At 52.7% G+C, this 23,112-nt stretch overlaps 9 protein-coding genes across 9 annotated transcripts; 5 read left to right on the forward strand and 4 right to left on the reverse strand.

The window, feature by feature from the left end:
• Positions 1-249: 249 nt before the first annotated feature.
• Positions 250-5,171, forward strand: AYO20_00194 (hypothetical protein; the record flags this gene model as incomplete). The annotated part of the gene is made up of 2 exons (XM_022638505.1): positions 250-263; positions 350-5,171. 2 exons carry the CDS (start codon positions 250-252, stop codon positions 5,169-5,171), a joined length of 4,836 nt encoding a protein of 1,611 aa, XP_022505470.1.
• Positions 5,172-5,622: 451 nt separating this feature from the next.
• On the reverse strand, positions 5,623-8,074 carry AYO20_00195 (hypothetical protein; the record flags this gene model as incomplete). Its single annotated transcript, XM_022638506.1, has 7 exons — positions 5,623-6,332; positions 6,396-6,665; positions 6,760-6,904; positions 6,961-7,025; positions 7,079-7,158; positions 7,218-7,321; positions 7,382-8,074. The coding sequence occupies 7 exons, from the start codon at positions 8,072-8,074 to the stop codon at positions 5,623-5,625; spliced, it is 2,067 nt and encodes a 688-aa protein (XP_022505471.1).
• Positions 8,075-9,402: 1,328 nt separating this feature from the next.
• AYO20_00196 (hypothetical protein) lies at positions 9,403-10,387 on the forward strand (the record flags this gene model as incomplete). The annotated part of the gene is made up of 2 exons (XM_022638507.1): positions 9,403-9,542; positions 9,598-10,387. The coding sequence occupies 2 exons, from the start codon at positions 9,403-9,405 to the stop codon at positions 10,385-10,387; spliced, it is 930 nt and encodes a 309-aa protein (XP_022505472.1).
• A 1,105-nt stretch (positions 10,388-11,492) lies between these two features.
• On the reverse strand, positions 11,493-12,043 carry AYO20_00197 (hypothetical protein; the record flags this gene model as incomplete). Its single annotated transcript, XM_022638508.1, has 2 exons — positions 11,493-11,926; positions 11,986-12,043. The coding sequence occupies 2 exons, from the start codon at positions 12,041-12,043 to the stop codon at positions 11,493-11,495; spliced, it is 492 nt and encodes a 163-aa protein (XP_022505473.1).
• Positions 12,044-12,745: 702 nt separating this feature from the next.
• AYO20_00198 (hypothetical protein) lies at positions 12,746-13,722 on the forward strand (the record flags this gene model as incomplete). Its single annotated transcript, XM_022638509.1, has 2 exons — positions 12,746-12,921; positions 12,981-13,722. 2 exons carry the CDS (start codon positions 12,746-12,748, stop codon positions 13,720-13,722), a joined length of 918 nt encoding a protein of 305 aa, XP_022505474.1.
• Positions 13,723-14,590: 868 nt separating this feature from the next.
• On the forward strand, positions 14,591-16,936 carry AYO20_00199 (hypothetical protein; the record flags this gene model as incomplete). The annotated part of the gene is made up of 3 exons (XM_022638510.1): positions 14,591-14,639; positions 14,711-15,086; positions 15,136-16,936. The coding sequence occupies 3 exons, from the start codon at positions 14,591-14,593 to the stop codon at positions 16,934-16,936; spliced, it is 2,226 nt and encodes a 741-aa protein (XP_022505475.1).
• A 158-nt stretch (positions 16,937-17,094) lies between these two features.
• Positions 17,095-18,119, reverse strand: AYO20_00200 (hypothetical protein; the record flags this gene model as incomplete). Its single annotated transcript, XM_022638511.1, has 2 exons — positions 17,095-17,727; positions 17,826-18,119. The coding sequence occupies 2 exons, from the start codon at positions 18,117-18,119 to the stop codon at positions 17,095-17,097; spliced, it is 927 nt and encodes a 308-aa protein (XP_022505476.1).
• A 1,472-nt stretch (positions 18,120-19,591) lies between these two features.
• Positions 19,592-21,043, forward strand: AYO20_00201 (hypothetical protein; the record flags this gene model as incomplete). The annotated part of the gene is made up of 1 exon (XM_022638512.1): positions 19,592-21,043. One exon carries the CDS (start codon positions 19,592-19,594, stop codon positions 21,041-21,043), a length of 1,452 nt encoding a protein of 483 aa, XP_022505477.1.
• A 394-nt stretch (positions 21,044-21,437) lies between these two features.
• Positions 21,438-22,562, reverse strand: AYO20_00202 (hypothetical protein; the record flags this gene model as incomplete). The annotated part of the gene is made up of 1 exon (XM_022638513.1): positions 21,438-22,562. The coding sequence occupies one exon, from the start codon at positions 22,560-22,562 to the stop codon at positions 21,438-21,440; it is 1,125 nt and encodes a 374-aa protein (XP_022505478.1).
• Between the last annotated feature and the right edge of the window lie 550 nt (positions 22,563-23,112).

The following is a 23,112-nucleotide window of genomic DNA, read 5'->3' on the forward strand; positions in this document are numbered from 1 at the left end:
CCTCCTTGTTCTACTAAGCGCCCAGGTTTCCTGCACTAGCTCGTTTCACCTCACTGCGAGAGGTCTCAGCCTCACTTCCCGCTCTATCGTACTATCTTCGAAACTTCGCTTTCCATACTACTATCACCAAGTTGAGTTTGTTCTCCGTGGAAAACCAGCAATGAGACCCCCCTTCATCTGGAACCCATCAATCATCCCATAGTGACCTGGGTGAAAAACATTTCACACCTTGCAAGGCTGTGGGGAAAGATGTGGGCAAGATGGTATGTTAGTCCCCATGATCCAGCACTTCATCGTTAGCTTTGGCCGATCTGACCATCTTTCTGAAGTCAAGCAGAATATGTCGCAGGAAGATCAAAGAATTTACTGCCAGCCTTATACTGCCAGAGGGCAGATCCCCCGTAGAGATTCCCTCGGTTCCAAGCTCAATCGACTACGACGAGGTAGTTGATGAGAGAGGCCCTCTTGGCCTTAGCTTGCTCTATACGCCCTCCGAGCCTCTTATCGACTTGATCTTCGTTCATGGCTTGGGAGGTGGCTCAAGAAAGACCTGGAGCCTTGAACCCTCGACTGCGCAGAATTATTGGCCAAAGGAGTGGCTTTCAAAGGATCCCGCCTTCAAAAATGTCCGCATCCACAGCTTTGGGTACAACTCGGACTACGTCAAGCACAGGGATGGCTGTTGGACCATACACAGTTTCGCGCAATCCCTACTAGCAGACTTGAGGACCTCTCCTTATATCGGACAGGCAGATACTCAACTGATCATGACCGGGCACAGCATGGGAGGCTTGGTGATAAAGCGAGCGTATATGTTGGCGAAACATGACAAGTCTCTCAATTTCCTGACATCCAGGTTCCGGGCGATGTATTTTCTTGCAACACCGCATCAAGGCTCTGACTGGGCAAAAATCCTGGATCGGATGTTGAACGCTCTCTCCATATCGCCTACTTTTGTGGAGGAATTGAAGAAAGCTTCCGGAACACTCCAGGCTATCAACGAAGAGTTCCGCCACTACATTGATGGAATTCAGCTGTTTTCATTTTATGAGATGCAACCAATGAAATACCTTCGGTCAAGGGTAGTTGAACCAGAGTCTGCAGTCCTCAATTTGCCAGGGGAAATCCAAACCCCAATGGCCGCCGACCACCGATCGATCTGCAAATTCAAATCAAAAACGGAAGGCAACTATACAAAGCTTCGTAATTCACTTGCCATGACGGTTGCAAGCATATTAGCTGAGTTGGCGAAAAGAAACAAGGCGCGACAGAAGCACGAACTAGACGATCTCAACCAGCACTTGCGCATACCTCACCAACCCGAAGATGATCTCGAGCTTGCCCAAGGCTCCCAACTGCCTGGAACTTGCGAATGGATTGCACAGAAAGAGAGCTACTTAGCGTGGAGAGACCTTACCGCAAACACACCACCCATTCTCTGGATCAGTGGGAAACCCGCCACGGGCAAGTCTGTTCTTGCGGGCTATATCATCACGCAACTTCAACAGCAAAAGTCAAACAGCAGCTACTATTTCTTCAGACATGGTGAGAACTCGAAGACTCGGCTCATCAACTGCCTTAAGTCACTAGCCTTCCAAATGGCCTGTAACAATGAGCACACTCGGCGCATTTTGAGCGATTTGTACAAGGAAAATACCTATATTGACGGTGAGAATGAACGCACTCTTTGGCGCAAAATATTTGTCTCGACAATATTCAGAAGCCAGAATGAACCTCACTACTGGATCATCGACGGCTTAGATGAGTGTGAAGCTCCTGAGGTTTTCATCGAAGCCCTCCTTAGCCAGCTCGATTCCGCCACAAAGTTGAGAGTTCTTGTCACAGCCCGGGATATGCCGAAGATCAAGGCTGCATTTCTGAGCCTTGGTTCGCACAGATTTTGTGAATTACCAATTTCGACGCCTGATACTCTTCAGGATATTCAACTCGTCATTGAGGCAAAGTCACATTCTCTAATGGTCAAGAATGATGAATTTCGGGCTGCGCTACTTGGGAGGGTGCTCGAAAAATCCCAAGGCTCCTTTCTATGGACCCTCCTGGTTTTAGAAGAGCTTGCAAATACCTACGGTGAAGCGGAGCTCAATAAGGTGCTTGACGACGTCCCTCGAGACATGAACTCATTATACCGACGAGTGCTGGACTCAATGGAATTGACGACTGCAGGAAGTGGAAAGAGAGTGGCCCAAGCCATCCTCACCTGGGTGGCTTGTGCTATGAGACCACTAAGCACGAAAGAGCTTACTGATGCGCTGAAATTGGACCTTGGGGACAAGTATGATGCACTCGAAGAAATTATCCCGAAATTGTGTGGCCAACTCGTTGCTATCGATAAGTTCAACAATGTCCAGATTATACACGAGACAGTCCGAGAATATCTCACCAAGGATGGATTACAGTCAGACTTTGCCGTGAGCAAGCCTCAGGCGCATAAAAGGATCGCTGTGACATGCTTGAGCTACCTCACAAGTGACAGAATGAGACCTTCCAGGACTCGGAGGCGAACGTCACGCCGACGGTCAGGTACTACCATCAAGGACTCGAACATCCAATTCTCGACGTATGCCTGCGCAGCCTTCGCACACCACCTTGCCAGTGCTGACTGCGAATCACTTGATGTTCCTGTTCTTGTTTCCAGATTTTTGGAAGCCAATGTCCTTTCGTGGATTGATAGCATCGCCCAGACAAGGATTCTGACTCCAATTATACGAGCAGCGAAAGATCTCCGGGTTTATGCTAAAAATTGTAACGCAGCCCGTTTCTCAAAGGAAATACAAATCATCAAAGGAGCTACAACCGATCTTGCCCGCGTCGTCGCCAAGTTTTCTGACGCTCTTATCGCTAATCCAGACTCTATCTACACCCATATCCCCTCTTTTTGCCCCCGTAACTCGACATTGTATAAAGCATGTCAGAGATGTCGAACAGCAACACTGTCAATTAGTGGGATGTCTTACGATCAATGGGACGACCGATTGACGTCTATAGAGCTCCAAGGCGATGAGTTCACAAGCCTCGCTTACGGAGACGAACTTTTTGCTGTTGGGACAACCTCAGGACTCGTCAAACTCTACCATGCAACGTCATGTGAGGAACAGAGAGCGCTGGATCATGGAGAAGCTGTTCGGCTATTACATTTCAAGCCTAAGTCTGACATCCTCGTATCTTGTGGCTTGAAGAATGTGACGGTGTGGAATAGCCGCACGGGCGATGCATTACATAGATTGTCCGCTCCCTTTCGACCTATCGCTCTCGAATTTGACAAAGATGTACTTTTGGTGGCGTCGAGGAGAAATTACCTGACCTCCTGGGATTTGAACAACAATGCCTTACCACAAGAAGACCGACCTTGGAGTCATTCGGATGAGGAAACGCAGCAACCTTCCCCCCTTCAACCATGTGCTATTTCCTTCTCTATCGGACATCAAAAAATGGCCGTGGCATATATTGGCCAGCCCATCACAATCTGGGACCTTCAATACGACGAATACTATGGCAGCTGTGGGCGAATTCTTGCCAATGGTGAGGTCAGTAAGCATCTAGTGACATCGCTCTCCTTCAACCCCAATCCTGTCACTCGACTTCTTGCTGTCTCGTACCTTGACGGTCAACTTGCCCTCCTTGATCCTTTCGAAGAGCAGGAAATGGAGTGCTTTCGAGCTAACTGCCGTGCGTTGACTTCGAGCCCGAACGGACGTCTCCTGGGAGGTGTGGCTGCATGTGAGACCATCAATTTATATGAGTTTCATACATTGAGGCTGTTGTACAGGATCAAATCATCCGAGCAGGGCATCAAACAGATTATTTTCAGCCGAGACAACTTCCATTTCGCAGACGTCCGCCGGTCACAATGCAATATTTGGGAGCCTACGATACTGCTGCGTGACACAGTTGCAGAAAATCCGAGCGAGATTACTTCAACGTCGGTAATCGAAGCAACTACATCGGATGATAAAGTCAGAATCAGTACCATGGCCCTTCATAGTCAGGGCCAGGTAGTCATTTGCGGCAAGGATGATGGTTCTGTCTGTCTGTATGATGCTCGAACAGGCGCCTTTCTGCAACAGATTCACAAACACAAATCTCCAATCCGCACTCTCACTTGGCAGACTCGTGATAATATTACCACGAGTGTGGATGCATCAAACAAAGTGCTGGCTTCCACTCTGATGAGGGACCATAAAGGAGGATGGATCTCAAACGAGCTTCCCCTTCAACTTCGCCTGGATTGTGGCCATGCTATCGTTCAAGTCCTGAGGTCCGAGACAACCAGTAACCTCATCCTTTCGACGCGGGAGTCGGATTATCTCTGGGACAGCAACGGGAAGCAGATTGCAGCACGGTCATGTCTAACGAAGTCAGGCATTCGACTATGGATACAGCACCCTCAATCCCAACGCCATGCAATATGTATCGAAGGGGAGGATGCGCGCATATTCTGTTGGTGTCACCTGTCGGAAGTTTCACGTCTTCAGCTAGGAGTGGATACCACAAACGTACAGTTGAAGAGCGTCCGAGGATACGATTCAAGCCAACGACGCTGGATGCTTCTGGAATTATCGGAGCTCAATGGGTCCGCCAGAACCCGCTCCATTTACGTCTTTGACGCAACACCATTCAACCTTGAAGATGGCACGTGTCTAGGCGATAGATTGGAAAGAGAGAAAGCTGGAATCCACGGCCTCGTCGACATGGAAGTCCCAGCAGTTTTAACAAGTGAGGGTGAAAGCTCCTTAGGCGAGCCTTCTGTCGGGGAACCAATGCTACAGACCTACCAACAACACGTTTTAAAGCCTCTCATTGGCCCTCAAATCCTGGCCTTGACTCCCCACGTCTTCCATGTCATCCATCTCACCGACACGGGCAAACTTATCTTCCTAGACACCAACTCCTGGGTCAGCTCCATTGATCTCGACCATTTAGACAGATCTGTCGTAGCGACGGCGGCAGCAGTTTCGACTCCACGGCCACCTTCACCGCCGATCCAGTACTCCAGACACTTCTTCGTGCCTCATGATTGGTTCTCGGGAACTCGAGACATAGTCTGTGCGACTACGGCACGAGATGTACTCTTTGCACGAAACGGTGAAGTTGCCGTTATCAAAAATGGCTTGGACTATGAGGAGGAGGTTGCGGTTGGAGTGCCCTCTTGAGGACTTTGCATACACACTTGGAGCCAAGAGCCGCATTATTGGGATCGGTAAGCTTAATAGCAAGAGGTGGTCGGGTATTAAGGTAGGATATGTCAAGCAGGTCTTGAGTTAATCAACATTGGAGGCGCAGAGCGCAGAGCCAACAGACAGACAGGTGGGCAAGCAATGGATTGAGCGGCGAAATATTGCATTTGGACTAATGACCTTTTACCCGAGCAAAGAGTGAATGTTTGACCTACATTGATAGATATTGGAGCTTCTTCTAGAGCTCTGAATACCCTTCCACCTTCCGCGCTTCACAACACATTCTCCCTAGTTTTGTGTTTCCTGGTGCCGCCACTCTGAGCCCCGTCCCACAACACGATCAACGGCTACCTCCTCTTCTTGTCGGTGCTGCTAGCTATACCTGTGCTCCATCGAGACTTTGCACCGGCGATAGAAAAACCCAGGCCTAGATGCCCGAGTCCGTCTGCAGAGGCTCCTCGCCGGGATCGAGGTATCCGCACGGATCGGACGGGTCGTGCATGTACGGGCTCCAGCGGTCCCAACTCTCGCACAGGTCTGCGAACCGCTGCGGCCAGGGCGGCGGGAAGTCGATTTTCTGACGGTTCTCCATGATCTGGACGGCCAGGCCCGACGAGGCGTGGAAGGCGATGTGGCAGTGCATGATCCACACGCCGGGGTTGTCGGCGCGGAACGCGATGATCAGGTACCCCTTGTCCGGGAGGAAGGCGACGTCACGGCGCGGCGGGTTCGTCAGCGTCAGGTTCGCCTTGGACACGTCGCACTCGGTGTGGTCGTCGGGCACGCACTGGTCCAGAACCGCAAAGTCGTGCCCGTGCAGGTGAATCGGATGTTCGCCGGGCACGTACACGCCGGGCACCTTGGGCACCGGGTGTGGCAGGAGCGGGGACTTGGACTTCTTGGGCCCCGAGATGATGGTCAACTGCACCCATTCGTGTTCTTTGGTGTCGTTGGTGTCGACCACCGCGAGCCACCCCTTTTCTGTAAAGTTCTGGTCGAGGTTCCAGAGCGTCGGCCCGCTGAAGTTGAGCCACATGGGGTTGTTGGGCACGAGCTCGAATCTGTTGACCGTCTTGTCGCACGGCCAGTAAGGGTATCCCTTCATGGGCTGGATGTTGAGGTACAGAGGGTCGACGTCTGTTCGAGTCAGCCTTCTATAGACGGACGTTATGTGTAGTCTTTTGTGGGTGTTCCTCTTACGGTGCCTGATACGCCCGACAGTCCAGGAAACTATTGGAGTTATGTTCCGATAGTAGGTCTCGTCCGCACACGTAGCTTCAAAGGGATGCCTCGTGGTGCTCGGCAACTCGTCGCTGAGAGTATATCGGACGATACCCGTGCGCTCTTCAGGCGTGGGCCCGTTCGGGTCGAACGAACTGCAGTTCTTCGCCGGAGTGGTCCGGATCCAATAGCTGTGGTCACTGCTGTAACGTTCCGGGTTCGCGTCGACGATGATGTTGTACCGTTGTCCTGGAAGATGCTCAAGGTTTCAGCACCAGAAATACCTTTGACCTAATTCGTTGGGCCGCAGGGGGGAAGGGGGGATGGCAAAACACACACTTACCTATCCCTACCACGACGTGGTCGGTATAATATGGCTCAATCGCCACAAAGTCGGTCGAAATGACCCAGAACTTGTGGTCGTCGATCGAGAACACAAACGTCGTGTCGGCAGCGCCGTTGATGAGCCTCATCAGGTACTTGACTCCCTGGTTTCCGATCAGAAAATGTGTGATAAGGGGGCGAGGGCGAGACTTTGTATTACCTTTTGGAAGAATACCTCGTTGAATTTGGGCTTTTGTGCGAGTTCTATCTGAGGCGGCCAGTGGCCTGAGGTTGCATTTAGCCTGGGTAGATTTCTCTCATTCGGAGAATATACTTACCAACGCCGTTTTGCAGAATGTTGTCAACGAATATCTGTTTCCCACTCTTTTGGATGGACGCGTCCCATTTCTGATACACACTGGGGACCATCAACGTTATGGACATGGATGTGCAAGTTTGACAGTGGTTGTCACGTACCTCTTATGCAGCCAGTCGCTCATGATGATAGGATACAATTGATGGTCATAACTCTTGGACATCGGGCCGTAGACGGTGAATGGTCCTAGAGCACCGGCGGCATACTGAACAACAACACCTCAGTCCATCGGCCCAGAGGATGAGGAGGGTGATATGCGACATACCTGCAAGGAGTAGTGGCTGTGATACCACGAAGTTCCGTACTGGGTGATGTTAAAAATGTACGTAAAGTTGGTGTTGGGGGCGATTGGACACTGTGTGACTGCATTGACGCCGTCCATATAGCCGCTATTCCACTGTCTAAAGCCATGCCAATGAATGGTGGTGCCATTGCCCGGGTTTTCACCTGTGTTGTTGCCCGTCAATTTGTTGTTGACTGTGATATGCACCTGATCACCCCAGCAAGCTTGGATTCGGGGACCGGGGAAGGTTTTGTTGAATAGCTGCACCGGTAGACTCGCAAAGCCATCGGGATTGCAGGTGGATTCTTCCAGTTCCAGGTAGTAGTGCCTCACGATACCCTTGGGGCCATCGTTCTCGTAGTCCGTGTGGATATCATACCGTTGACGAGTCTTGACATTCTCGAGCCAACATGTCCTGTCTGTCTTGGCGTTGCATGCTCTCCAGCCTTCCTCCGCCGGATAGTCGGGATATTCGCATCTAAAGGGGCTATCTTCGAGGTCGTCTGGAGGATTGAAAATTGGGTATTTCGTGGCTTGTGGCTGAATTGGCTGAACGGTTTGCACTGGGATCTGGAGATCTGGAGTATTCTCTGGAGGATACAACTGGCTTGGGGAATTTGTCAGATAGTCAAAGAAATAAATGATGCCCGTCCATATCTTCCGTATGGGGGCCATGTCTACGGCTGGTTTCTGGCAAGGTCCTACTGTCGACCTTGGAGGAAATCAGGACCAAAACGCAAAAGAGTAGAAGGGATATATGAATCAGCTCTCCTATGAGTGCCCCTCCCTCTGCTCAGTGAGGTGGATGCGCGTCAGAACATTCCGACCCCAGCCCTGACGGCATTTTGTGCTTCTCCCAGCCTGACGATCAATGCGGCAGTCTCAAATGAGCTGTATGTTCTTTTTTCTGTGACTTCAGAGACCCGCCACGAAGGGTGATGAGACTTCCTCTGACCAATGCGACATCATCGTCTCAGACATGGGGAGGCATGTGTCTAGATTGGGACAAAGGATATTTTCAGCTCAGAGTCGTAGGTCGTTTGCATCAAAGTAGTTGCTAACAGGACGCCTCGACGACGGAAAGGGTGTGTTACCCAGTCGATTTTGAAAGCGGCTGGCAGTTCCTGGGAGGCCTGATTGGTAGGGAACCACATACTGAAAACACAAAGTGACGATCCTCGATACGAACCTGCAGATTCAGGCGGGCTGAAAAGCTCTCGTATCACATGAGATTCCTCATTACCCCACCCTTCCCAGTATGGAGATCATCTTGCCTCCACCTCATTCGGGCTTCGACAAGGGGAGAAGGGCAAGTCAGTGGCTAGCTGAGCAGAGGACCCTGATCAAGCTAGCTTTCGGCTGCTGCTCTCAGCTGTTCAGCTTCTGTGCGGGGTCTCTTTACAGTCATTGCAGGGATTTTCAGAGTCTGAAGCAGAAACATCAAGAATCAACGAGCTCCTGAGCGGCCGAAGGTCTTTGAGGGTACTCGGTATACAGAGTGGCTGGCCAGAAATGCCAAAGGTGCACGTTCAAGTTGACGAAATACTTCGACGGCTATACCCGAGCACTAAGCCCGATTGGGTAAATATCATCACTTTGCAAACTGGAGGGTTGACCATCGGCTTATTTTAGGCCTAATTAAGGATAGTGTTAGTTTTGCCTTGGTCCGCAAACAAAAGATACACACACAAACGTACACACACATTTTTCCTGAACCTCCTTACAATGACAGCTAAACGTGTAGCTCTGAGGACTCATGGCAACTAGCTAGACGATTACCTGAATAGTCAGTGCATAATGCATTCTCGGCTCAATTGCCGTTGCCGGTTTTCTGACAAGTCCTGGGTGCCTGGCAGCCTGGCGGGTGGCTCGAGGTAACTTTGTCGACTGGCCTTTTTCCTCTTCACCGCTGTTCCTCTTGTACAAGTTCTCGCCCTCATCCGAATCAATAACTCCGATTCACATGATGGTAGGGCAGGTTTTGTTCAAGGAGTACAGCGAAAATGAGGATTATCGATACTTCGAGCGTGTCGAGTTCTGTCTCCAACCCGATACGTCTACGAACACGGACTCGGATTCTTACGCTCGGATTATGGCACCCGGAGACTTTCTACGATTTGACCTTGGATCTTGTGGTGATCAAGTAGGGAACAGATTCTTGGATCCAGCTTGTCGCTTCTCCGTAACAATTCGAGAAGACGAGAATCGAATTGTCTATCCACCCTACGAGCCATCCATCTCGCGTCAACCCATCGCCCAGCTGTCAAATATCCGGGTTGGGAAGGACTTTCAGCAACGACATTCGAAGCTCAGTTCGGTGATAAAGTCTTCATCCTCAAGCAAATTGACCGACCGCTCTACAACAGACTTGACACGACGGCCATCGTCCAAGAGATCCACAACCTTGGACGGATCCACAAAAAGCCGTACATTGCCCGACTCTGCGCGGTCGTCGTGTCGACAAACCCCTACCAGATGGTAGCCTCCACAAAAGCGAACAACCAATATGTGATCCGAGGTTTCCTTCAGGAAAAGTATCCAGGTGGCGCCCTTCTGCAGCGATTGGAACAGAAGGACTTGACTGGTCTACCGTGGAAACAGTGGCCTTTTCAGATCTGCACAGCCCTGCAGTATCTACACTCGAACGGCATCGCTCACATGGACATCAAGCCTGACAATGTCGTCCTTGATCGAGACGGGAACGCGGTTCTCATTGATATCGGTGGCACTGGCGCCTTCTCGATAGAGGGGCTTGCACCAGAACTCCGTGATCGAGAAACCGATTCCTATACACTCCAAGAACAAAAGCTAAGTGATATCTGGGCTTACGGAAAATTACTTCTTGAGATTCTGACTGCCTCGAGTGTACAATTGGACTGGTTGCGACAACTTACAACGGAGACGAGCAACCCGGAACCCTCTCCGCGCCCAGGCCTCGACCAGATACTCCTCAGACTCAAAGCTGTTCCATGCTCAACGGGGACTTGAGCACACGTTACAGTCAGCGTAGGTCCTGGAAGAGAATTTCCATGCGGCATGCCTACTGAGATTCCCTCCGTCACACGAGGCTCCATGCCACCTTGGCAGAGTCGAAGCCGCCATTTGTTATGAGCCCAATCTCGTGATCAATACCCCTCACTTGACCTGAACTGTCGCACACAGAATAATCGTAGTCGGCTTTGGTCTTGGTCTCGTCCCTCCTGACCAGCTTATGACGGGCTGCAAACCCGAAACGTCCAGAAGGGCAGGAGAGTGAAAGGGCAGGAGAATACCGAAGCCGTGGCAACGTGTTGTTGGCCAGGATTCCAGATGATCGAATGATCCCCTTAGCACTCGCCCGGAAGTGATACCTTCGAAGCCTAACCGGCCGAATTCAGCTCGGGATGTTCCGCGGAAAGAAGGCGCTCCTTTCTTCGCATATAACTCCAGTCGCCTGTGATCGGCTAAGCTTTGCAACATATTTTCACGAACAAGTCAAAAAGCTCTGTAAATGGAAGGTCCTCGTGTCGAGATTCCGACGTCGAATTGCCTATTTCCGGGGGTGGGCAAATGGTCTTTCTTTTTTTGCGCGCTGATAAAGAAAGCGTCTACGTGGTCCTGGTCCTGGTCCATGCAAGAGCCCTTGTCAAGTAGAAAGATGGGCCATTGAGGGGTCAACCAGTGGCGTCTGCAAGAGTCCATTATCGTTCTTTGGGATAATTACTAGCGTCTCATCAAAGCAGGGTCCAACGTGGAGCGCGTGGTAGGGAGCATGGAACAAGCTCAAAATGGCTAGAAGTGGCTGTGGGATGGTCCAGTCCAGACAAAGACCGCTGGGAAAGGAGGATGCAACGCATATTCTACCGTCGTCAATTGACAATTCGGGACCATGTCCACATGAGCTAGCAATACACCATTAGTGGATTAAATTTTCTACCATACAAGGCCCCGGTTTGCTCCTTGCCAGAGATGTTCCAATACTCCACCTTCGCCATCGTCCTCTGGCACTTTGCCACCTGCGCCTTCGTCCACAGTTATACAGCATGAACGTAACTTCATTTGCGTGCCTGGTCCTATAGCCTCAGCACCGGATCGTATAGCCCAGTTGACGTTCTTAATCTTGAGTCTGAATCTTGTGATCACCCCTCACAACTTCCGAATAGCTAGGCGGGGCACCAGGCTCATTGCTTCCCGCACCCACACTTGGTCCGGCAGGCTCATTTCCTTGAGGCTCTTGGTTTGAGGGAGGCGGTGGCGCCGGTCTATTGCTACCCTGGCCGGCAGGCGGGGGAGGGGCAGGTCGATCTTGCGATTGAGCTTGCGTACCATAATCCCGCCGAGGGACGGTTTCATGACGGATGTAGTAGTATGTGACTCGCCCACCCTGACCCCCTCGTTCGGAATCGGGAATCACCTCATAATCAAAGTCGCGCTCGGGGTGGCGTGCGATGATGTACCAGGCGTGCAGAAGGCCAGGGACGTAGCCGAGCATGCAGAGGAGGATATTGATAAGGGAATCAACCGAGCAGATGCCCGACTTGATCCAGACTTTAATGAACGAGAATATGAGCAGAGGAATACCACGAGTGAAGTTATGACCAACATACCTGCAATGGGGGGAAAGAGGACGGCTATCAAAGCCAAGAAGATATCACCACATGTCATGGTAATGGTAGTTTGATTTTCAGAGATGATAATTGGCATCGATTGAAGAGGCAGCAGACACAGAGAGACGGCCGTGAAGATATACCGCTGGAGCTCGAAGAGAATTTTTTCGTGTCTACTTGTACGAGTACAGAAGAAATGAGGTTGCCTGGCGATAGTAAGAGTTTGAGGGCAAAAAGGGCGCAGTCTTGGAGTCGAGTTAGGGCGAGGCTGTGAGAGGCTGAGCAATGACGTTTTGCATGGGCATGAGCGAGGACTGCGGAGGCTGCCGGGCTGAGTCACGTGCATCGTACTGCTCGTACTGGACGCTTGGACAGTCAAACACGTCCAACAGCTGCAGGAACCGGGGCACGGGGATGCCAAGGCTAACGGCTTAGTAAAGCCGAACAAGCCTCGGTTGAAAGGAGCGGAGCCGAATAAGAGAATGAGAATCGAGGAGGAGAACCAGAACAGGGAATTAACTTGATTACTTGGATAAGTTCCCCCATCCACCTCGACTATTTGCGGTCCTTGGGATCTTAATCTGACTGTAACGGATCTTCTCAGTGCATCTCCTGAGATAGGCCACGCAATTCTAACGTGAGACTGTGGGATTTGTTTGATTACTTTAAGATCTGCAACCGCCTCCTATCCCATTGATTTTTATATCAGCGACAGCCCCCTTTTCCTCCTCTTCAGAGCTCTTTTACACACATTGCAAACATGTCGAGCAGTGAGGCAGCAAATCCAGACCCCAGTGTCGTCCCCCAGGACCCTCCCGAGGCCAGAGGCCAGGTCGAGCCCATCAAGCCCTCGCACCACCCGGCCTTGAACAAGGTGCCCAAGGAGGTCAAAACCACCATCTCCAAGGCCGACGAGATCATTCTGCGCATCAGCAAGTATGTGACACTCGCAATCAATGGAGCAAGGGGCGCTTCCACTAACGTATTGAATACAGGTTGATCAAGACCACCGCAGGCCTCGGCGCAGCTCTGTCGACCCTCAACTATGCCATCTATCTGGCCGCATACCTCCATTCAAAAGCACCTGCCCGCGCTGCTGTCATCGCATATATCTCGCGTCTCATCGGTCGCACACCTTCGAAGCTCCCCGCTGGGGCTCTAGCCCCGTCCGCCGCAACGTCGTTTCTCACGCCACTGGGAGCTCTTATATCGGATACTCGTACCTCGCTGCGCTTGACGGGACTGCTGCCGCTCTACATCTGGTTGAAGACGCTCTTGTCGAAGAAGACCTCGGCAGATATGGACCCGGCCCTCCACCGGGTTGCGTTGCTGCAATGTGCCGGATATATCGGTTTCCAGGCCCTAGAAAACGTTTACCACTTGGCCGGCAAAGGTGTCATCCCTCTGTCGGTCATTGAGAAGCGAGGAGGAGTTGCCAAGTGGGTTGCCTGGAGCTGTCGTGCGTGGGCAGTGGGAGTGGCCAGCGACTTCCTCCGCCTGTGGCGCGAGGCAGAGATCGAAAAGGAAAAGCGGGGGAGCAAATCGGTCAAGGAGAGGGAAGATTACGACCGCAAATGGTGGAATGAGTTCATGGTGGCGGCATATTGGATGCCTGTCGCGGTTCACTACAGCCTGTACCCTGCGGGTATTCCAGGCATGAACACTGGTTTGGTTGGCTTCCTTGGCTTGATGGCTGGTCTCAACAACTTCAGGACTCAATGGGCAGCAACTGCTTGAAGACCAGTGGGTGAGGGCAGACTGGTGGCAGAAGTCAGTCTTATGGGGGGCGGCCGGTCATGGACTATCTACTCTGATCGAGGATGTAATACTGCACATTCGGTGAGCACAGATACATGCATGGTACATAATTCTTTACTGCCCAGCAATAGCCGGAGTTTGTGCAGGCAAAATGTGGATTATTCTTACAAAACACCATCCTTTTTGGTAAACAGTGTTCAAGCCCACATCCTCCGGAAAAGACTCTGCTCTCCCATAGGCTGTAGTTATTCGTTCTGGAGTCCCCCTGCTCGGTTAAGCGCATTCCCCGGATCCACGAAAACGACTTGTCGCTGCATTTTCGGCGTATTTCCTGTTTGGGATTTTGGGCGGTTCTCGCCTCCAGACCAGCAATCCTCTCCGCAATCTACATCTGCCAGATCTTCACGTCTCCAGTTTCTTCCATATCGCAACCAACTCAGCGAGCCATGGGAACGTTATGCATGAATCCCCATCACGCACCCTATATGCCTGCCTCTGTCTGTGGTTGTTTTGACTGCGAAATGTCGGACCGCACAGAAGTGACTCAACCTAAATCGAATAGACATACACCATCCACTTCGACAGAGTGGACTTTAGCAAGAGGGACGAAGATGACTGCGGAAAATCAATCAGCGATGGCCTGTTATTCATGCAGGAGGTTGTGTACCTGATCACCGTGCCGCAGAAAAATGCTAATCTTGAGGTAGACGCAAGGTCAAATGGTCCGTCCTTACCTGAACCATCACAATCACCCTCATGTCCCTTCGTGCTGCATATGTTGCCGGGATTGACTGGTCTATCTAGCGATAAATCCCTCCCTGCTTGTCGTGTCTGCACAAAGTATGCCATGCCATGCTGCTACCCGGAGATCCAACACAAGCCAGGTCCCAAACTGGGTGAGGATGTTTGCGATTCCCTAAAGCGACTGTGTGACTTTGATCTGACTCGTTCTCCTGATTGATTGCAGGCTCGCACTCGTCCAAGCACCGAAAGCGGGCTTGCTGGCAATTGGGAGACCATTCACCAGATAGTCAGGAGGACATCCGGGAGGCAGAAGATAGCAACAGCGTCAAGAGAAAGAAAGAACGTCAGAGACGGAACTTATCCGTATGTCGCGATAGCACCAGCACGACCTCGGATGCGTCGAGCCCTGAGTCGACGACGGCGCAATCCTGGGTATTTCACCATTTCCACGAGGATCAATCATACAGCATTTCGCCACTGACCACCTCTGACAATGCGATACCCAGCGAAAGTCTATCGTTGTACGCATGGCCTGCGCAAGACAACACCAGCTACGTCTGCCGAATTCTCTGCATTTCAAAGGACATGCTCTTTAAACTGTAAGGATATACGCCGTGAGTAAGTGAAAGCCCTTACTGACACCTTTAGAACGAGGACATACTTTGAAAAAGTAACCTTTCTATCTCTCTTTCATCGACCAACATTCGACTCCATGGTATATAACCAGATACAGCAGGGCCCATCCTCGGCTCTCCTTGCTGCAGTATGCGCTATAGCTACACATTATGTGGAAGAAAAGCCCGGACTACGACTCTCTCTCAACTCGCGATATCCTGACAACTCACACGCACCCAATCATTTCTACAAGCTGGCTTGCACAATAACAAAGGAGCAGCTGGATCAATGTGGTGACGGCAAGCCTCCCCTCGCACTTCTTCAAGCGCTCGTTCTTATCACGTTTTATGAGATGATCGTTAGTGCCCGAGGAAGAGCATGGAGATCCCTCGGTACCTGCGTCCGCGTTGCACACGAGCTCGATCTGCATTTGACAGATTCACTACTTCAAGGACAATCAAAACCGGAGGAGAACGCCTGGACCGAGCCGTGGTCGCGCAAGGAGGAACAACGAAGAGCCTGGTGGCTTCTTTGGGAGATGGACGTCTTTGCTTCGACTGTTCGTAGACGTCCAGCGTCCATACACGATGGAGAATATGCGGTACTCCTCCCAGTGAATGAAAAGTCGTGGTATGAAGGACACTACCAGCCAAGCTGCTTCTTGGACCCTGATCCTCTTCATCGAACTCGAAAGTTACTCGAAAGTGGAAACACCAATGGCAAGGCTTGGTATATTGTGATCAACTCACTGCTTCGCGATGCGCATACAACTGCCAATCCAACCTCCCATTGCGTCCGCGAACTTCCCAGACTGGATGTTTCACCTTTGCTGGATTCAGGCTGTGGCAATCCCGTGGACGAACGGAAACTCGCGGTTCTAGACGATTTTATTTTGTACTTCAAAACCATGCTGCCGAAGGAGCTCTCATATCAGGGCAACTACTTGTCATTTTGCCTCTCTGGCGATTCATACGGCCAACCGACGGTGATCGAAGACTGCGACAAGCAACTGATTCACGCCATGATTCATCTGGGTAGACTCATGATTTTACATCACTACTGCATCCGAAACACCGGTTCTTCGGTCCTCAAAGGCAAGAAACTGTTGGCGTATCTGTCACTCAGTGGTCCTTCGGTGACGCAGAAACTCCGAGCGATACTGGGCTTCACGGAAGATCAAACAGCCTGGGGAAAATATCTCGAGGCTGCCGAGGAGATCATACGCGTCGTCCGAAAAGCTTCACCCAACCACATCGGATACAGCCATCCCCTTCTTGCATCTACGTTCTGGATCGCAGCAGCCACCCAGTTATTCAAGAAGGCGTTCGCGGAAGATGAGGCGGAACGAGATCTAGCTCAGTCCAACTTCGACCTCCTGAGGCTCACTCTGGACCATAGCCACAAGTTCTGGACGACGTCCGAGTTGATGGTAAAAAATATAGACACCCTGGCTTCGCGGCTGGGCGAGCTTCGAGCGAGATTGGTTGAATCTCAAGGCGATGGAGCAGATGCGCTTGGCGGTCTTGACGGGGATGATGTTTGCAGTCTCGACGCAAGTCCGTTCGATGACCTGAATGGTGTTGAACAAGAGAGGCCTAGACGACGTGACGGTGCTTCTGCGACCACCACGACTGGTCTTGGGAACGTGTCTATGCTAGATGGCATTGACTACACCGAAACATGCACAAGCCAAATACCTGACGCAACCACAGTTTCGGACGACAAGCCTAGCGAGATTGAATTACAAGCTTTCATGTATGATTTCTGCGGCGACAACTGGGACCTTTGGGGTCAAGATCTAGCCGACTTGTTTCCCGGATGCTCTCAGACATGATACATCTTCTCCAAAAGCCGGGGGAGCGGCTATAAAAACAAACTCCAAAACATCCGAAACAGTTTCGCAGAATGAGTTTGGAAACCACTCAACAGGTATGCTACTACTATTTTGCATAGATAGCCCTGTATTAATGCGACGTGTATCAGTTGTCCATATTATATCTCCGGATGCTGCTTCAGAAAGTCTTGCAGTGTGGTATGCTTGAGATCTGGATACAGCTTGTGGTCCAATGCCTTCATCATGGTTTTGCCACCGAGTTGGCAGATCTGGTAGGTATAGCCCATCCACTCCCAAAACCTGGCCAGACCGAGCTCCTGCTGACTTTTCTCAGCCGTCACGGTGAGATCTTGTAAGGAGCCCAGACGGTTCAGCTCGACCGGGATTCCCTTTTCCTCCTGATATATCGCGGCGATCTGCTTGATGCTGTACTCCCAGGAACAGTATCTGTACACTGCACCTTCGCGAAACTGGTCACAGACCAAGGCGGCGGTGAAGTCGGCCGCGTCTTGCTCCGTTGTGATCTGCCACTTTTCGTCGCCCGTGCCCCAGTACTCTGCGCGCGGGCTGCCGGCCGCTGGGTCCCAGACTCCATGTGTGCTGGGGTCGAATACACCGTGGCTGGGAAGGGAGAAGAAAGTCTCTGCCAAGAAGCCAACGAAGATGTACATGGGCTCGATGCGGGAAGACATGGCGAGTTGGCGCTTGAATGCCAGGAAGAGATCGTAGTATACGATGTCCCCGAATGACAGGCTCGACCAGTCCAGGTTCCAAGCGGACGGGACAAATCGCTACACACAAAAGTCAGCAAATACCATTCTTCTCACACCTGACTCGTCGTTGTTTTTGACCTTCAAGACATTCGAAGGCTAGCTGAGCGCGTCCTTACTGTTATGCCCTGCTCCTCCATCAATCGCACGAGCAGCAACTGCGCATCCAGGACGAGTTCCGGCACCGGCCCGTACGCGCAGATGACGGCGTCCACATCCACCAGGGCCTTCTTGATGGCCGGCACGTCGTACCACGCCTCCATCCCGTGGAAGCTCTCCAGAGCCTGCACCTTGTCCGGGGCGAGCTTGGCTTTGTTCCTGGCCAGCCCGCGCACTTGGGCTCCACGCTTCTTGAGGGGCGTGATTAGCTTGGAACCCACGTTTCCTGTGATGCCGACGACGAGGACCAGCATGTCTGCTCTGGGGGAAAGGACTTGGGAGGGATTTAGTTAGTTTTCAGTGTCGGGTATCTCGGTATTGTATCATGCGTAGCTCTCCTCTCCTGCTATGCCGGGATGAAGCCATATCTGCCTTTTTTCATCCCTTTTCACCTTCTTCTTTTTCCTTTTTCTCTCTCTCTCTCTCTTGTCTTTCTGTTAGAAGGAACGAACTGCCGACGCGACCTCGTGACAATAGACACGCGGCTATGTTTGTGCGGATGCTCGGTGTAATTAAATCTCGTGTCAATTTCGCCCCCCCCCCTTCCCCCTTTTCTGTCTCAGCCTCGGCGCATGGGGGAGGCCCTTCGGGCCGATTTTTATTTCGTCCAACCAGCCTTTTCTTCAAACCCATAGCCATTACTGTTAGCGAGACTCACCTTTCATGCACCCATCTACCTCGTGTGCTCCTCCTCAGTTAGTTGTGCTGTCTCCCTGTCTCCATGATGCTCCCTCGCTCGGCCACTAGCTAGCTGGGTACGTCGTGAGAAAGTGCAGGTGATCGATCTGTTGCGGCCGTATAAAGGACGACAAACAGGCTAGAGGCGGAAATGCTGCGCGGCGTGATGACAAATTTTGACTGCGTGCCTACATACCTACTCCTAGGGAGGATATGTAGTGCGTTATCGAGTCGTTCGTTACCGATCAAGAGAGGAGGTAGAGGGGAGGTTGGGGGGTGGGAGATGATCATGGCCGGCGACCTCCCTACAGCGTGTATAAATTTCTCGTCAACATGCCAGTTCTGTTTTGTCCAGTACAATTTAAATCTAACTAGGTAGATGTCAACCGCAATGGGAAGGACGGAGGTTCCCCACTTCCCACATGTCACAAGTATTGTACTGGGGGTGTATATTTACAAACCAAGCTAGATTCGCGACAAAGCCATACACGTACGTACCCGTACTCGTACTATACACGTACATCGTCACCACCTGTAGAGTCTTGGAGAATGAACGCCCTTCCTTGTACTCGTACTCGGTATATTTCTATTCACCTCTCCCATTCTAATCTGCGTTGCTCTGCTCTCGGTCCCTCGGTCCTAATGCCCGGCCCATTTTTGGGGCGATTACAAGGCACAAGGCACGCGCGGCCAACGGTCAGGGGCGGGGCAAGGACCGATGGTTGAGTTGGGCCGGCGTACCGAGTGACTCGATCGGGTGGGAATGACCGAGCAGGGATGGGATAGGCCGTTGATCAGGAGCACGAGGAGTCAAATTATCGATATGGTATGCAACGCGAGGGGCCGGTGTGGGATGGAACGTGTGGATCTGTGGAGAGGTAGGGCGACCCTCTGGGGTTGAAGGAGTGAGGCTAGTTACTCGTTCTACTTCTCATTTCCCATATAAGAGACGCTTCAGAGGCCAGCTTGACCTCTTCTCTCACTTTTCATTTTCATTTTCTCGCTTGATCTTTATTTGGACAGCCTGTCACCTTTCTGCAGAGATAATATGCCAGAACCGGGATATCTGATCAAGAACGGCCGGGTCCTGACGTGGGATCAGGACCGGAAATCCTCGTTCCCCCGGCTCGACATCCTCGTCGAAGGAGGCCTGATCACCAAGATTGGTCCAAATATCAACGTCGAAGCCAAAGATGCGGCGTCTGTCCCAGTCATCGACGCCACCGACTGCATCGTGATGCCCGGCTTTGTCGACGCCCACCGACATGTCTTCCAGGCCCAGCTGCGGTCGACGGTCGGCAACCACACCCTGCTCGAGTACTGCGCGCACCTCCTGCAAGGGCGCATGACGTTTCTGGGACCCGAGGACATGTACCTGTCGCAGCTGTCGGGGGCCAGCGAGGCGCTCTTCTGCGGCGTGACGACCGTCATGGACCATTCGCACGTCGTGGTCACTCCAGACCACGCGAGACGCTGCATCCAGGCCACCATCGAGTCCGGGATCCGGAGCGTGTACTGCGCATCGCCGTTTGCGATCCCGACGTCGCTCAACCCGATGAAGCTGCCGGACATGTCGGTGCACCACGCGAAGCAGATCGAGCTGTTCAAGACGCTGTGGCTCCAGCAGCCGTTAGGCGGGCCGGGCAACGACGGCCGGGTCACGCTGGGGCTGGGCTTCGACACGATGCACTGGATCCCCGAGGCCGAGGCGCGCGAGATCCTCACCTTCACACGGGACCATGCTGTCCCCGTGACGTGCCACGACGTGCCGCGCTACAACTTCCCCTCACTGGCATTCCTGCGCGACAAGGCCATGCCGCTGCCACCGCAGATGACCTTGTCGCACACGTGCGAGCCGTCAGCAGGGGATGTTGAGTTCGTGCGTGCCAACCAGATCGGGATCGTCAGCACGCCCGAGTCCGAGATGGCCATGTCGCACGGCATCCCGTCGGCGTTCGACTTCTACCGCAGCCCAGGCTGTCGCATCGGGCTCGGTATCGACTCGCCAGCCATCTGCTCGGGGGATCCGTTCTTCGCGATGCGCCTGGCCCTGCAGCAGGAGCGCATGCGGGCCAACGCCGCCTTCCACGCCCGCGGCAAGCTGCCGGACATGATCCCCGCGCGCACCGACGCCGTGCTGTACATGGCGACGCTGGGCGGCGCGGCGGCGATGCACATGGAGGACAAGATCGGCAGTCTCGAGGTCGGCAAGTGCGCCGACATTGTGCTCGTGCGCACCGACGCGCCCTCGATGGTCGGCAGCGTGGACTTCTCGACCGCGCTGGTCACGCACGCCGCGGCTGCTGACGTCGATACCGTCATGGTCAACGGCGAGATCGTCAAGCGTGCGGGCAAACTCGTCAAGGTCGACTGGGACGACTTGAAGGTCAAGCTGGCCCGCAACCGCGAGGCGCTCGAGGAGAAGTTCCACGCGGTCGATTGGGAGTGGAACAAGAATGACCTCAAGGATCTGTGGGGGGTGCGCGGTGTTTTAGAGTAGTCACCGTATAAGGACCGCGGGAGATGGTATAGAGAAACTACAGACCTGGTACGCTGTGAGATTGGACCAGGATCAGCTGCCGTGGTGCGTGAGAGTTTCAGTCACTTGCTCGTCCATAGGTACCCAAGGAGACTCCAGCCTTGTCCAGTCTTGGCACCACAGCCTCGTCGAATACTCCCCAACTCATCATGTATGCACTCTTCACGCCACCAGTCGCAAGGGTAAAAATAAGGCAACGTTGAATCCCCGAAGAGAAATTGAAAGATTGTATCATTCATTAGTCTAATTAATCAAATCCGTCATCTATTTTTCCATCCATCCATCTATCCCACACCTGCCATGCCAGGGTCTTCCCCCCTTCCCTTCTTTGATCTTACCCTCTAAAGATTGTCGCTCACTGACCACAATCCACCAGACGCACAACCCTCAACTCGACCGGACTACACTGCGCGGCCCAATTCTCCGTGTACAGGTTGTAAAAGTCGCCGCTGAGACATTGCCAGAAGGTGGTGCTCCCGCCCAGCGCGAGCGTCCGGATCCCGTCGTACTCGACCGCGTTTGTCCCGCTAGTGGGAGTGGAACGAGAATTAGAACTTGAGTCGTTATTATTGTTATTGACGGGACAGATACTCCAGCCGCTGGTCCAGATGGCGCCTGATTGCGGGGGCCCGTCGAATTGGAATTGGTAGTTCGACGCGATGTAGCCGGTCCGGTTGAAGGCGTCGTAGAGGTTGTTGTCGCCAAGGTGGAGGCGCAGGGTCGAGTCTGTGAGGCAGGACACGAGGGATAAGCGTGGCGAGGGGGTTGGTGTGGGTGAGGTCGAAGGAGTGGCGGAAGTGCTGCTGCTGTTGAGAAAGGGAGAGGTCGATGAGGACGAGAACGGAGCAGGCATACTAGGTTGCAGGGGAGATATCGATGGCGACGGCGACGGCAATGGGAAGGTTGGACTGAGGTTCAACCGCGTCGAGACCCCGCAGGCTTGCTCCAGCACAGTCGGTGGTTTGCTCGGTGTTGCATACCCATGTGATACTTGTGGAGGGAAAGGAACCGGGACATTCGACGTCGGCGCAACCACCAGAGACGCTTCTGTCGCATACGTCCCAGACACAGCGGTAACCACCGGAGCCTGAATCTGACCGTCGCCAATCTGACTCACAGGCGCCATGGACGTCGTCGACATGGTGATGGTCGTGGTGTGCATTCCTCCCTGGACCTGCCCGTCCCCGATCTGGGACACGACGCCCATTGTGAAGATTGGCACCGGCGGCGCCTCTTGCCTCTCCCGGAGCTTGCCGGCAGGATTGGTTTCTGAAGACGGAGCTGGGGTCGAAGGCGAAGCACGCACAGAGATGTTCGTCAACGCGATACCAAACACGCCTGGAAACGTGCCTACACAGCCCGGCGGTGGTGGTTGTGGCGGAGGTATCACTGCCGTCGCCGCCTGAGGTTGTGGTTGCGCGATCGGCGACGCATATGCACAACTGTACAAGACAACTGAGACGCACAAGGACCTGATCATGGTTCTTTGGGCTGACATACTAGAGAAATATGGATCTCCCTCACCACTGCGGAATGGAGTCGTTGGGAGACACACAGAGCGAAGTTGCAAGACGCATTGTATCCGGCCAACAGGTCTCTATTTGTACCTCAGAGAAATCCATGGTCGGCGGCTCGCATTCTCCACGTCCCCAGTCATCAGGCTGGGACATGCATAGCCTAGCATATCTAATGCATAAGGCTGGTAGAGGGTCTGTGCGCCGTCTGCAAAACACCGGTAGGAATGCCACCAGAGCCCGACAGGGCTGGTGCGTGAGTCTCGGCAAGGCTGACAAGATCCAGGGGAGGCCGGCATTCCCTCGTCAAAAGGTCAAAGCTCCTGGAGACATGAATGTTTGCTAAAGATTCATCATTCGTCCATACTGTACACAACAACACAAAGCTGTGATCATCGTGCGCTGTTCCAACATTATTCGCTCCACAAGCAACAAAACATGCTCGATCCCCGAGAATTTCCAAAAGAACCCACACCAACCACGTAACTTTTGAAACCCAACGCACGATCCATTCCA

Source organism: Fonsecaea nubica (genome assembly GCF_001646965.1).
Source record: "Fonsecaea nubica strain CBS 269.64 chromosome Unknown Scaff1, whole genome shotgun sequence".
In the NCBI taxonomy this organism is placed as follows: Eukaryota; Fungi; Ascomycota; class Eurotiomycetes; order Chaetothyriales; family Herpotrichiellaceae; genus Fonsecaea; species Fonsecaea nubica.